This window comes from Maylandia zebra, linkage group LG13, assembly GCF_041146795.1.
Source record: "Maylandia zebra isolate NMK-2024a linkage group LG13, Mzebra_GT3a, whole genome shotgun sequence".
In the NCBI taxonomy this organism is placed as follows: domain Eukaryota; kingdom Metazoa; phylum Chordata; class Actinopteri; order Cichliformes; family Cichlidae; genus Maylandia; species Maylandia zebra.
This window is the reverse complement of record NC_135179.1, coordinates 26,175,234-26,188,070: the sequence shown is the minus strand read 5'-3', so window position 1 is coordinate 26,188,070 and position 12,837 is coordinate 26,175,234. Positions and strand designations below refer to the sequence as shown.

Genomic DNA, 12,837 nt, shown 5'->3' with positions numbered 1-12,837 from the left:
CCAAACAGAATTTGCATTAGATAAAGAAACGACAACAGTAAGCGTCTGTCATTAGTGTTACAAATACTAAGACTGAAGGATTTTATTGATTTTGAGATAAAAACAGATTGCTGAAACAGTATTTGAGCCATTCACAGTGGGTTTAAACATGAATTAATTTTGCATCATGTAAAATTAAAAGGTGAGACATGTAATCTAGTACAGCTAGTGTTCAGCATCCCTAATGATTTAGATTCCTCTTGACTTCATTAGCTGTATAACAACCCTGCTTGATGACAGGACCCAGTTGTAAAAGCTAGAATAATGAAATCATGTCCTGTGATTAGTTCATTTGAAGTAACGCGAGATAGAAACAAAAAGCAAGCCTGAGCATCTAATTACACTTAAAACAGTGTAGGAACTTGTATCAAACACATTTATTCGAGTGACTTGTTTAACAAAAAACGCACCTGTGACAAAAGCTAGTGTACACATACCGGTATGGAGAGGCAAAAACTATTTACAACATGAAGAGCATGTGCTCTGGCACAAAACCACATTTGCATATCATTTGCTTTGTTAAAGTGGACCCATTATCCTGTTCCAGTGGTGACTGCTCAAACTAAACATCATCAGAGTTTCAAATCATGAGTGCAGTGAACATACGGGTAACCACTGCGAGGCTGAGGTATCAAACTGCTTTAAACACTTAATTTGAGACAGATTTTTTTCCCCCCGGCTCTCTATGATGTCACTCTAAGCAGATATCCTTAATACGGTCATTCAGCTATGCAGGCCTGTGACTGAAGCCCCTCCTACTTGCTGTTCAAATCTTTTGTTCATGCGGCGGCAGCCAATCAAAAGAAAGCGAGCCCAAAAACAATACTGCTTCAGGCGGCACTGAGGCTCAGTATAAGATAAACAGGGATTCTTTTGGATGGGAAATCATGCAGAGCCACTCTGGTTGGGTCCAAGAATACAAACATGGAGGTGGCAATTTAGGGGGAAATTTAGGCAAGGTGAGGTTACATAAAATAAATAAAAATGTAAAAATAAAATAAAATCAGGAAATCCTCAAATGGTATTATGTGGTCCTTTTAACTGTATGGCACTCAGTGTTACTTCCTGTATACGGCAACCACCTCCTCCTACGTGCAAGGCTTAAACAAACAAGTTGTCATTAAAGGCAGAATGACTTGAGGGTAAACCAGTGGGTGAACCAAAGCTTTAACTTATTAGTAAAGAATAAAATTAAATGGCTCAGTGACTCAGACAGCATACAACATTGAGAACATAAACTGGAACCCAACACATTGTGTTTAAAGAAAAAACAAAAGAACAGTTATCCTCTTTGGCAAAACTGGAAAATACAACCTGGCTTACCCAAACAGTAAAGGCAACAGCAATAACCCCTACATCTGGATGTAGCGTTTTCAGTGGGAGAAACATTTTCGTCAATCGGTGACTTCTTCAGTCTCAGCTGACCAACAACAACTGATCAAAAACCATGGTCTTTGGTTGGGGAAACCTGCACTCAGCTGAGACTGAAGAAGTCACTTGGGATAAGTGACGAAAAAATGTTTCTCCCACTGAAAACGCTACATCCAGATGAACAGAATCAACTTTTTGGGAATTACTTACCTGGATGACTGAGCATGATAAGACATTTTAAGCAACAGGAAGAAGAGAGTCATAGCTAAGCTGAGTGACCTAGCTCCCACTTCTTTCCACACTCATTTGTGTTGACTGTAGCCACTGAGATACACAATATGTGGGCGACACCAAGGGATTTATGATATTAACACACAAACAATATTATTAGCAGCAGCAATAGAGTCTTAATTAGCCCCGTATATCAAAGACAACACAAGACACTTCCATGTTAAAGGTTAGGAATGGATCGTCAGCTTCATCATGATATTCAGTCAGACGGACACCGTGAAGGCACTCTTCAGATGAGCGGAAGATGAAGAAATCAGAAGGAAAGCACCAAAATGGAAGTCTGTGAGCCACTTTTTCCTTTTTTTAAATCCTTCTGCTCAACAACCCATCATGCTGTCTTTGTTATTCACAGTGTTTCGTGACCTCGAGTTAAAAAGGGATGACGCACTGTTAGCGTTGTACCTAGTCCAGGGAGACAACTTGTGATAAAGACTTAAGAGGCACAGTATTAGTTCTGCAGCAAATCCAGTGACGCCGGCCATCACGAGTCTTCGCTGGCCCGTTTGCGAGACTGGTCACCTCTGGAAAACAAGCACAAGACCCAAGTTAAAGCAGATGTGACTCAGTCTTCATTTGATGCTAAAGACTCTGGAAAACTGACCGTGGGAATCCATTCATGGAGAGCTCCATCTGTAGTTTCTGGTCATGAGCAGCGTAGTCTTGCAGCAGAGACTCTACAGCAGGAGGGTTAATCTGGGGGATAAACCCGGAGAAGAGATCTGGGGCGAGCTGGGCCCACTCTGAGAGAGGAAACCAAAATCAAAAATTAATTAATTAATTTAAAAAAAAAAAATCTGTGAATAAGAGGAGTGTGAGATAAATAATTTATCTAAAATCACCTGGTCGGAGGCTGTAGAGGCCCTTAACCACACTAGCCATTGTTGAGGGTTGCACTTCAAAGGGCATGGACCGAGCTTTAATGAGCAGAGCTGAAAAGAACGAGCACAATGGACAAGATGGTGTCAACTGACTTGACCAAAGGGAGGATTTTTATTTATTTAATTTCCCCTTTTTGTGACTTTGCATCACATCGTGATTAATCAGAGCAAAGCGCATGAGATGAAGCGGTACACTCACGCATCAGTGTGTTCACGTGTTTTTCTGCGACGTGATCAGCGAACAGCTTCATCAGATCCTCTCTGAGGTCTCGGTTCAGTTTGGACTCAATGTAGAACTTGTTCTGAAAAGAGAAGCGTGTGCAAACATAAATTTAAGTAACAAACTAACACAAAACTACACTTCCCTGCATGGGATTTGCCAAATATTTGATTAAAAAGGGGGGGGAAAAAGCTGATAAGTGGTACCTACCAAGTACATAAAGACGGGGACTATACACTGAAGAGAAGCTATATATTGTGTCAGTGCAATGTTGAAATTTTCAATGAAGTTCTCGAGTGGGCTAGCCTGCAAAACATTGCAAAAAGAGTTAGTTTTTTAGTTTCTGCATGTGCTGTACGATTACATCTTGCATTTGGGTTTGCTTACTTGTAGATGGGCGGAAACCTGCTGCAGGTGACCTGTTATTTTTGATGTCAGATCATTGTAGAGCAGCTCAGAGTGCTGCTGACAAACACACTTGTAGACATAACTAGGAAAACAAAAGACAGGCATTTGAGGTTATATTAAAATTCTCAGTTAATCACATGGTAATATATATATATATGGCGCTTCTTATGGCAACAGAAATCATAATCTGAGGGGGGGGGTGTCTAGTTCAGAGGGGTGTTTATTCAACATCCCTTTACTTGTGCTGTCTCACCTGTATATCTGTGCATAAGAAACCGAGATGTGGTCTGTGGGATTCTGAATCAGCAGACGGTCAACTGCCTTTTCCAGGTTTGGCCAGTGGTTTTTCCGGTAGTCCTCCACTGCCATTGCATTCAGAACTGTGTGAAGAGAGGGGAGCTGAATTAAGCCTTCATGTCAGACCGAACAGAAGCCAAAAGCATCACTCTCCACATACATTACTAACATAATCGGAGGCCGAGCTGCGTTGAGACCGTGAGCTCTCGGGCCCTGCTTCGAGTGAACTTACGGAACTTGGAAGTCGAGTCGAGGGCGAATTTTCCCTCGGAAGCAGCTCCCGGAGCGGTGCTGTCAGTCTCGCTGACTTCGCTGCTCTCGCTGCCTGTATCCGAGTCCATGAACTTTGACCCGCCGGTTGCACCGGACCACAGTTTCCCTTGTCGAGTACCCGCTTCTCCAACCGGCACCGTCGCACAGACGGGCTGCGGGACCGTCGATATCTCCGACAGCTGGCTGCTAAGATACGTGCGGACTTTATTACTGCCGCTCGCGCGGTAGTTGTGGTTATGGTCGTCTTTTACGTCCAAACTGTCATCTTCCATAGCCTCCATTTTCACTGGTCCGGTGAACCGAAGCACTGCGTCGCTAGATGAACATTTCAGACAACAATTAAAGATGAAGACAAAAACTGTCAGGCGTCTCCGGCGGAGTCCATCACCGTTTTCCTTTTAAGTTTTACGACACGCCGTATTACAGGGCAGCTGAAAGGATGTTGGGAAATGTAGTTCCGAGGTTTTAGGGCTATATAATGTTCCTTGGCTTTCTATACGTGAATTTGCGGCTAGCTAAACAATGTGATAAGCCGAGTGACAACTAAAATGCTTAATAAAACACATTTAAAACTAGGTACCATAATACGCATGCGCAAGCCCCCGATGCGGTCCACCAAATTTGATGTTGAAATTGGACCCCACCGTCTCACCAAACTTCAAGAGCTCACGTGACTCAGGAACTAGCCGGATGAAACACTAGGTGGCGCTGTGTTAATGTCTGACGATACTGATATTGACACCAATCAGATGCGTTTGCAATAATAGAAATGAGAGGTCAGAAAATTTTTCTTTCCTATATTTTTTTACTGAGAACTCCATGAGAAATAACAACTAGAATGATGTAAAAATGTTCCTTCTTAAAACGTAAACAAAACATTACCTTGTCAATGGCATGTGAATTATGTTGGTGTAGACATGTATCCAACACAGTGGCTCAATTATGTCTATATACCAACACTTTGCAGGCAGCAGACTCCTTAATGCTCAATGAAAAGTGACACAGGCAACAAAACCAGGTTTATAAGGAGGACAAAAAGTGCCATTTTCAATGTGAATATATTCCTAAGGCTTATTATTACAACTCAGTATACCTTTGTACAGATAAAAACCATCATCTACCCTTTGATGAGTATGTCTCACATCAGAGTATAAAAATAAGAGGCTTGACCATAAAAAGTAGCTGCCACATGTCAGAAGGAACACCTTGTCGATAGTTATATATTTTTTCCCAAATTTTAAATGACAGATTAAACATACAAAGCTTATGACAATGAAGGAGAGTGTTGATAAAGTGTTCTTTGGTCTAAAATTAAAGAGTACTGTCACTTTTCCACCAATGACCCTTATGAAAAGGCAGAACTGAACTTTCTATATTGCAGTTAGTGCGTTCAAGTAAACCATCAGAAGATTTATGTATGTGTCTGAAACTCATAGTACCCACCATTTATCAGCTGCTGGCTTACAAACTGATGTTTCTAATGGTAGCATGAACCAGCTCTAAAAAGTATTATTAGACCACAGGTGATGTCGTTGTATGGACCGAAAATAACATTTGGAACATTTGCCTGTAGTCACTGCAATGTAGAAATTAAAGCTTAATCTAAATTAAAGTAATAATTCAATTTCTGAAAATGTGAATGCAAAATCAGAAAAGAACATGGAAAGTAAACATAAGAAAAAAAAAACCCCACAGTACTCTATTTAGTAAGTAGTATACAGTATGTAGTTTCAGACACATGTGCATGTGACCAAACAGGGCAGAGAAAGAAAGAAGAGGGAAAAAAACCTGCTGCATATTCACACAAAGTTGCCACACAACTTCAACTTTATGAAAAACGAGAGCAGGGTTTCCACCAGAATACTGACAGCCCAGAGGCCCGCTGAACACTAAACATGTTTGAATGTATTTACATTTACTTTCAATCTATGAAAGAGCAGCTACAGCTGTTCAGTTTGTTAGCCCACGAATACACACACTCAGAAGAGTTATAACAGGGAATCCTGAAAGTAAAAAATGAACAGGTGAACTGTGATAAACTAATACTCTTTTTTTGATTTGTGTAGCTAACAGCCAAGACTTTTTCGTCTAATTTAATGCTCTTCCACTCATACAGCCTATTATTTACTACCTACTTATGGTTTGAAAAGCGAGAAAGACTGGATTATTTGCTACCAAACAGAATAAATCTCCTTTGACCACTGGGTCTAACAACATTTCTGGAGGAAACCCTGAATATTAAGGATGAAGAGTCAAAAATATATGAAACTTATATGTATATATTTATATATATCTATAAAAAGACAATTAGTGCTTTGTTGACTGGGTAATTTACATTTAAAGGTGTGTGGTACTCTCAGTCTTTTCAGAATTATTGTCTGTCTGCACACTTGACGTGGCCTCAGTGGCTACAGTGTGCTGTACTATGTCTTTGAGGCATGTTTCTCCATCCACTGCTGGTACTACGTCGGCATCCTCCGGCTCGCTGTCGTCTTCCTCCCCTTCAGCACAGCATTCAGAGTCCTCGCTGTCACTCCCGCAGGAGCTCGACGTCTCATCTTCAGAGTCAGAATAAACCTCTGCCCCGTGGAAGATATAGTGATTTGGTGGTTGAAACAGGTATTGGCCTGCTGTGGAAAACAAAAGAGGATCAGTGAGCTTTGCACACCTATCTGAGATCTGTTCATTGTTTATGACAGTTGTATGGAGGGAGAAAAAAAAAAAAAACTGCTGAGCAAAGGGACACACAACATGTCTTTGCACGATTTTGTCACACATCCAAAATCAATTTATTTGTTACATTAAAGCAGCTTTGCTTGTTTACCGTGGTCTAAATCTTACCCTCAAGGCGTTTGCTGATTGGAGTTCTGTTAACTCGACTCATCCAGCAACGTCTACGAAATTCAAGGTTGGAGGTTTGACTCTTTCGTTCGGGTGCCTCCTCTTTTGGCGCACCTTCTGCTGCTTTCTCTGGAGATTCAGTGCTCTCCGTTGGACACTGAGCATTTGGACAAGGCTCTAGAGGTGTAACATTATTATCAGCAGTCTCTGTGACATTCAGACTTTCTGTCTCCTCCGAAGGCATATTTACAGAGTCTGTAGTGTGCCGCTTCTGCTCCTCCTGAGTCGCATCACTCGAAGCAGACAAGGCCTCGCTTGGTGGCTGTTCTGGTAACCGAGGGGGTTTCTCTGTGATCTCAGTTAATCTTACAGTGTTGTAGCAGAGCTGCTCAAAGTCTCCACCCAATCGATGACAGAGCTCGTTGATAATGACGTCACAGTCCCCGAGTAGCTCCACGTCAAAGTTCAGATGAGGCAGCTGCTCCCGATTGATCAGGACCTGAGGCACTTCATGAGGAATGGAGTCTGGATAGAGAGGAAAAACAAATATTCGGTGTTTGAATGACATGCAAAGCATACAGAAACATATCGGTTAGTATGTTTAATGTTACAGACACTAAAAGTGAATCCGTTTCGATAAAACATACTTGGGATGAGGGCAACCGGTCGGACTTTAAGCGAAGAGCCAATGACGATCAAGAGATCCACCTCATCTTTATCCTGTTTCATGGCTCTGTGAAACATTTCTGGAAGGTTCTCTCCAAAGAAGACAATGTCTGGTTTCATGATTGCCAGAGGGATATCTGGACACCGTGGACAATGAGGGACAACCTGATGGATGAATTTAATGTATTATTTATTTACTACAGCGCCACTAAACACCATCCAAATTTTATGGGGTGGGCAATCACTCACAGCAATAACAAGGCAATCTTTCTGGAATATTTTAAACAGTCAGCTATGTTATGGGTTGTTTGGGAGGTAAAACTAAAAAGGGTATTATCAGCTTTTGATGTCCATGTGGTTTCCCTTGTTTACAAGTAATTACGTAGATATTTGAGACCCCTAACAGCAAATATATACAGATAAATCCTTATACTTATTAAAGAGGTTTTTCACACGATGTTTCTACATGCAATCTGTATCTGCATTATTGGCCTTGGTGATGGTGCAACATCCAACAGTGTCTGCAAAAAAGTGGTATCCTGGATTAGATTGCAGTGAACACATACCTGGTTAAAGATGTCTTCCCTTATAGCCTCACAGTCCACTTTGTGCTTACAGACGAGACAGGATGCAGTTGCAAATGACCCTAAAATATAATTGACATTGAATTACTGGGGAAGAACTATAAAAAAAACAAATAACGAAATAAGCAAGAGGGATCAATCACATGCACCACTCACCGTGACACTGGATAATCCGCTGAACCCCAGCCACTTGTTCCAGTGTATCAATGTTTTGCGTATAATTGCGCAGCAGCTTTCTTTGCTTATCTAGCATAGATATAAATCTATGACAGGGAGAAGGTTCAAACTGCCCAGGGTAGATCTCCTGTAATATAAAATTATGCATTCAGTACTTGTGAAGAAAATGCAAACATTGCTATAGTCATATGCCCCCACCATGGCTTTTCTGGACCATATTTAAACACTTAATAACTGTTTATATTTCATGCCTCATAGCATGGTTTGAATATATTTGATAATAATAAATCAGTGATCAATCTTTAAAACCTTTTTTTAAACCTTTTTCAGAGTGCAGTATTAACTGACTTAGAACACAATATATATACAAAATGCTTAATGCAAACTAGTCTGTGCATTCAAAGCAGTGCTAGGAAACCTGGCATGTGTGGGACTTCCACATCAGTTTCTCACACTCACTGAAATGGCAGCTCAGGTCCTTTTGTAATGTTATGACCCAACCCATCTTATGAGATCTGTTTTAATCTCTATTAGCAAATACATACAGTACTTTATTCGGAGTACTTAATTGCAATTTTATTCATGTAGCACATTTATTAATATGTAAACACAATGTGCTTAAGAGAGAAGATAAAAACATTAAATGCTGTGTAAGTTTACAAGACACACCCACACAGCTATTGAACTTTAAGCAATTTTTTCAACCAGGAAAAGTATTGCTGTGTGCTACCCACTGTACCACAATATACTACTGTATATGGACCACCTTCCCACCCTATTACAGATATTGTGTCTATGATAAGGGACCCTCTGACTTCTGTATAGCCTCTGTTATTTTGTGGATCTTATTTGATCACTCCTGTGTTCTTTTACTATTTCACTGTTTGGAGAATTCCCCACGATCCTTTAAATTTCCCGTCCCTGCAGGGGCCTGATCAAATCTGGTGGGAACACAAACAGTTCTTGTGATAAAATTTTAAGTTACTTTAGGAAAATTAAACAATTTCAAGCTAAAAGACATACAGGGAGTGCAGAATTATTAGGCAAATGAGTATTTTGTCCACATCATCCTCTTCATGCATGTTGTCTTACTCCAAGCTGTATAGGCTCGAAAGCCTACTACCAATTAAGCATATTAGGTGATGTGCATCTCTGTAATGAGAAGGGGTGTGGTCTAATGACATCAACACCCTATATCAGGTGTGCATAATTATTAGGCAACGTCCTTTCCTTTGGCAAAATGGGTCAAAAGAAGGACTTGACAGGCTCAGAAAAGTCAAAAATAGTGAGATATCTTGCAGAGGGATGCAGCAGTCTCAAAATTGCAAAGCTTCTGAAGCGTGATCATCGAACAATCAAGCGTTTCATTCAAAATAGTCAACAGAGTCGCAAGAAGCGTGTGGAAAAACCAAGGCGCAAAATAACTGCCCATGAACTGAGAAAAGTCAAGCGTGCAGCTGCCAAGATGCCACTTGCCACCAGTTTGGCCATATTTCAGAGCTGCAACATCACTGGAGTGCCCAAAAGCACAAGGTGTGCAATACTCAGAGACATGGCCAAGGTAAGAAAGGCTGAAAGACGACCACCACTGAACAAGACACACAAGCTGAAACGTCAAGACTGGGCCAAGAAATATCTCAAGACTGGTTTTTCTAAGGTTTTATGGACTGATGAAATGAGAGTGAGTCTTGATGGGCCAGATGGATGGGCCCGTGGCTGGATTGGTAAAGGGCAGAGAGCTCCAGTCCGACTCAGACGCCAGCAAGGTGGAGGTGGAGTACTGGTTTGGGCTGGTATCATCAAAGATGAGCTTGTGGGGCCTTTTCGGGTTGAGGATGGAGTCAAGCTCAACTCCCAGTCCTACTGCCAGTTTCTGGAAGACCCCTTCTTCAAGCAGTGGTACAGGAAGAAGTCTGCATCCTTCAAGAAAAACATGATTTTCATGCAGGACAATGCTCCATCACACGCGTCCAAGTACTCCACAGCGTGGCTGGCAAGAAAGGGTATAAAAGAAGAAAAACTAATGACATGGCCACCTTGTTCACCTGATCTGAACCCCATTGAGAACCTGTGGTCCATCATCAAATGTGAGATTTACAAGGAGGGAAAACAGTACACCTCTCTGAACAGTGTCTGGGAGGCTGTGGTTGCTGCTGCACGCAATGTTGATGGTGAACAGATCAAAACACTGACAGAATCCATGGATGGCAGGCTTTTGAGTGTCCTTGCAAAGAAAGGTGGCTATGTTGGTCGCTGATTTGTTTTTGTTTTGTTTTTGAATGTCAGAAATGTATATTTGTGAATGTGGAGATGTTATATTGGTTTCACTGGTGAAAATAAATAATTGAAATGGGTATATATTTGTTTTTTGTTAAATTGCCTAATAATTATGCACAGTAATAGTCACCTGCACACACAGATATCCCCCTAAAATAGCTAAAACTAAAAACAAACTAAAGACTACTTCCAAAAACATTCAGCTTTGATATTAATGAGTTTTTTGGGTTCATTGAGAACATGGTTGTTGTTCAATAATAAAATTATTCCTCAAAAATACAACTTGCCTAAAAATTCTGCACTCCCTGTATATGTTTTTTTTTTTCTTAACTGTTGCCAAATGTCAAAATGGGTCAAATTTAACTGAACATTATGTTATGTTTTAAGTTAACTTAAAAAACAGGTTCTGATTCTCCATTTAAAAGTTGGTGTAAACATGGGGGTGTGGGGCACCATATTAAACAACATTACAAAATTTAACAGGAACTCATAAGCGGCTTACATTTAAGTAGTTTCCCTTTCAAAATGACCCTTTCACAGAATGAAAGTGCACAATCCACTAGTCATGTAGACCTTGCAATGGTCTACATGAAGAGATTTATGGTTTGGATTAAGATTAATAATTCTTTGTTAGAGAGCATTCAAATTGTTATTCTATTGTTCATGTAAAACCAACCTTAGCAAACTTAAAAAACGGTCTAGGGTCCCGTCTGAAGTACTCAATGTCAAACATAGCTTGAGGATCTGGAAGATCTGGAAAATCTACAGCAAGCCGTGCATAAATTCCATCTCTGGAGCGGAAGTCTGGTATTCCACATGAAACTGAAACCTACAACAAATAAAATAAAAATAATAAGGAAATGCAATGAACACTAGTACTGAAAATCGAATTTACACAGTAGAGCTACATGATAAAGTAAAAAATGCATACCCCAGCACCAGTCAGCACTAGTATCCTTTTACTTTCATGTAGTAGCCTGACTACATCTTCTAAGGTATTAATATCTTTCCGCTTCTTTCTTTTTGGAGGCTCTGAGATGTTGATGATGATCTGCCACAATGTCATGTCATCTAAATCTGGTGGGAGTACAGTCTCGGGCAGCAAATCCCTCAGGATGGCCCTTGGATCTGTCTCTCTAATGTGCTGCTGGATGAAACTGTAGGAACCTGCGAGCAAGAACATAACATCTCAGTATGGCTGGATTTCAAAAATTGTACACACATACTTGTACAATGCAAACAATTATTATGTGGTTTAAATATATACATACACACTAAATACATATTATAAGTGGCGTAATCTAAGATATTGTAGTTTATTAATGATCTGATTATCTTAGTTACCTATTTGCGGTTGAGGAGTCCAGTCGCTGGAGCTTGCATGTGAGGACCTGTCATCGTCTTCAGTGATGTGCTCCGGAGTGACAGCCAAACCGTTAGAGGGAAGATCATCGTGCCCAAGAAAATCTAAGTACAGACATGGAGAAGATTAACTAAATAAGACTAGATATAAGTCGCGACTCTCTTTAATAACTGCTACGACCCGTTACAAAAGTAAATCGGTGAACGCAGTCTCTCAAAGTCAACTTTCAACCGGCTAACAAACGCTAAGTTGCTCTCAAAGTTTTGCGTGGTTATGAAAAAGTTAAATGGACAAATTTGTGCTGGCAGGATCACTGATAGAGTTCTACTTCCGTTTAGCGAAATATAATTTAGTGGAAAAGTTCCCGTTTTCAGGAGTACACAGTTCTCGACACCCACACAGCATTACTGTATTTAACATTAGCAAAGTTAACTGTTTCACATGGAGCCAGTTAGCTCACCGGTTAAGTTGGCAAAGAGAATTTTTCTCACTGTAAGTCACTTAAATACTCAAAGTTTTTCTCTTTTTATACCTGGACTGTCCTCGGTTGCGCCAAAGACAGTGGTGTCGTCCAGTTTCCCAACTGGCTTGTGAGGGTCGGAGAGCAATACTTCCAGTCCATTGTTGTCTCCGCCTAGCGCTGCCGGGGCCTGTTCTACCGCCATCACCGGCTTAGCTTCCTTCTCCGCGGGCTGCGCACAATTCAACGCCGCCTCCCAGCTCTCAGTTGCCGCGGAGACGCACGAGAACTGGTCCGCTTCGACGGCTTTTAGTCCATAGTTAGTTCCTGGACTGATTTTCGAAATCTTAGCCGGAGGTTCCCCCGTATCGGAGGCGCCCGAAAGGGCCGTTTTGAGACTGTTCTCTCCGTCCGCCATCTTCAGCCCGCAGAGCCGCTGAGCAGGAGCCTTCCTCTCGGACAGCTGGCTCATTTGCATAGCACACGTGACTCGTTCTCCACCAGTAGTCACGAGCGAAACGCCCCCCTCTACGTCGCTGACATTATACCATAACAAATATTGTTGCCTTCAAGTGCTGTCGGATGATTTCTAATCATAGGTTAGCCCTCACGAATCTTTCAAGCCTTTCGGTGATGTGTTTCGCGTAAATATAAACGATTTTATATTGACGTGCAGCCGTTGAAAGCTTAAT

The 12,837-nt window shown here is 41.2% G+C and overlaps 2 protein-coding genes across 2 annotated transcripts; both read right to left on the bottom strand.

Moving 5' to 3' along the window:
* Nucleotides 1-397: 397 nt before the first annotated feature.
* On the bottom strand, nt 398-4,384 carry cacul1 (CDK2 associated cullin domain 1). The gene is made up of 8 exons (XM_004559648.6): nt 3,737-4,384; nt 3,461-3,587; nt 3,187-3,289; nt 3,010-3,105; nt 2,779-2,881; nt 2,541-2,630; nt 2,303-2,441; nt 398-2,222 (listed from the first exon to the last, which is right to left on the bottom strand). The coding sequence occupies exons 1-8, from the start codon at nt 4,056-4,058 to the stop codon at nt 2,183-2,185; spliced, it is 1,020 nt and encodes a 339-aa protein (XP_004559705.1). The 5' UTR covers nt 4,059-4,384; the 3' UTR covers nt 398-2,182.
* Nucleotides 4,385-4,562: 178 nt separating this feature from the next.
* sirt1 (sirtuin 1) lies at nt 4,563-12,663 on the bottom strand. The gene is made up of 9 exons (XM_004559649.4): nt 12,218-12,663; nt 11,667-11,789; nt 11,254-11,489; nt 10,999-11,151; nt 8,025-8,172; nt 7,851-7,930; nt 7,266-7,449; nt 6,619-7,143; nt 4,563-6,407 (listed from the first exon to the last, which is right to left on the bottom strand). Exons 1-9 carry the CDS (start codon nt 12,621-12,623, stop codon nt 6,115-6,117), a joined length of 2,148 nt encoding a protein of 715 aa, XP_004559706.1. The 5' UTR covers nt 12,624-12,663; the 3' UTR covers nt 4,563-6,114.
* Between the last annotated feature and the right edge of the window lie 174 nt (nt 12,664-12,837).

Bases quoted from the DNA above. Each gene is read 5' to 3' on its own strand.
- sirt1 (XM_004559649.4), bottom strand. From the start codon at position 12,623: ATGCAAATGAGCCAGCTGTCCGAGAGGAAGGCTCCTGCTCAGCGGCTC. The intron at 11,790-12,217 runs GTATAAAAAGAG...GTCTGTACTTAG, and splicing joins CGCAACCGAGGACAGTCCAG to ATTTTCTTGGGCACGATGAT. The intron at 7,931-8,024 runs GTGAGTGGTGCA...ATTATATTTTAG, and splicing joins GCGGATTATCCAGTGTCACG to GGTCATTTGCAACTGCATCC.
- cacul1 (XM_004559648.6), bottom strand. From the start codon at position 4,058: ATGGAGGCTATGGAAGATGACAGTTTGGACGTAAAAGACGACCATAAC. The intron at 3,106-3,186 runs GTAAGCAAACCC...AATGTTTTGCAG, and splicing joins AGGTTTCCGCCCATCTACAA to GCTAGCCCACTCGAGAACTT. The intron at 2,223-2,302 runs GTCAGTTTTCCA...CTTGTTTTCCAG, and splicing joins TCCATGAATGGATTCCCACG to AGGTGACCAGTCTCGCAAAC.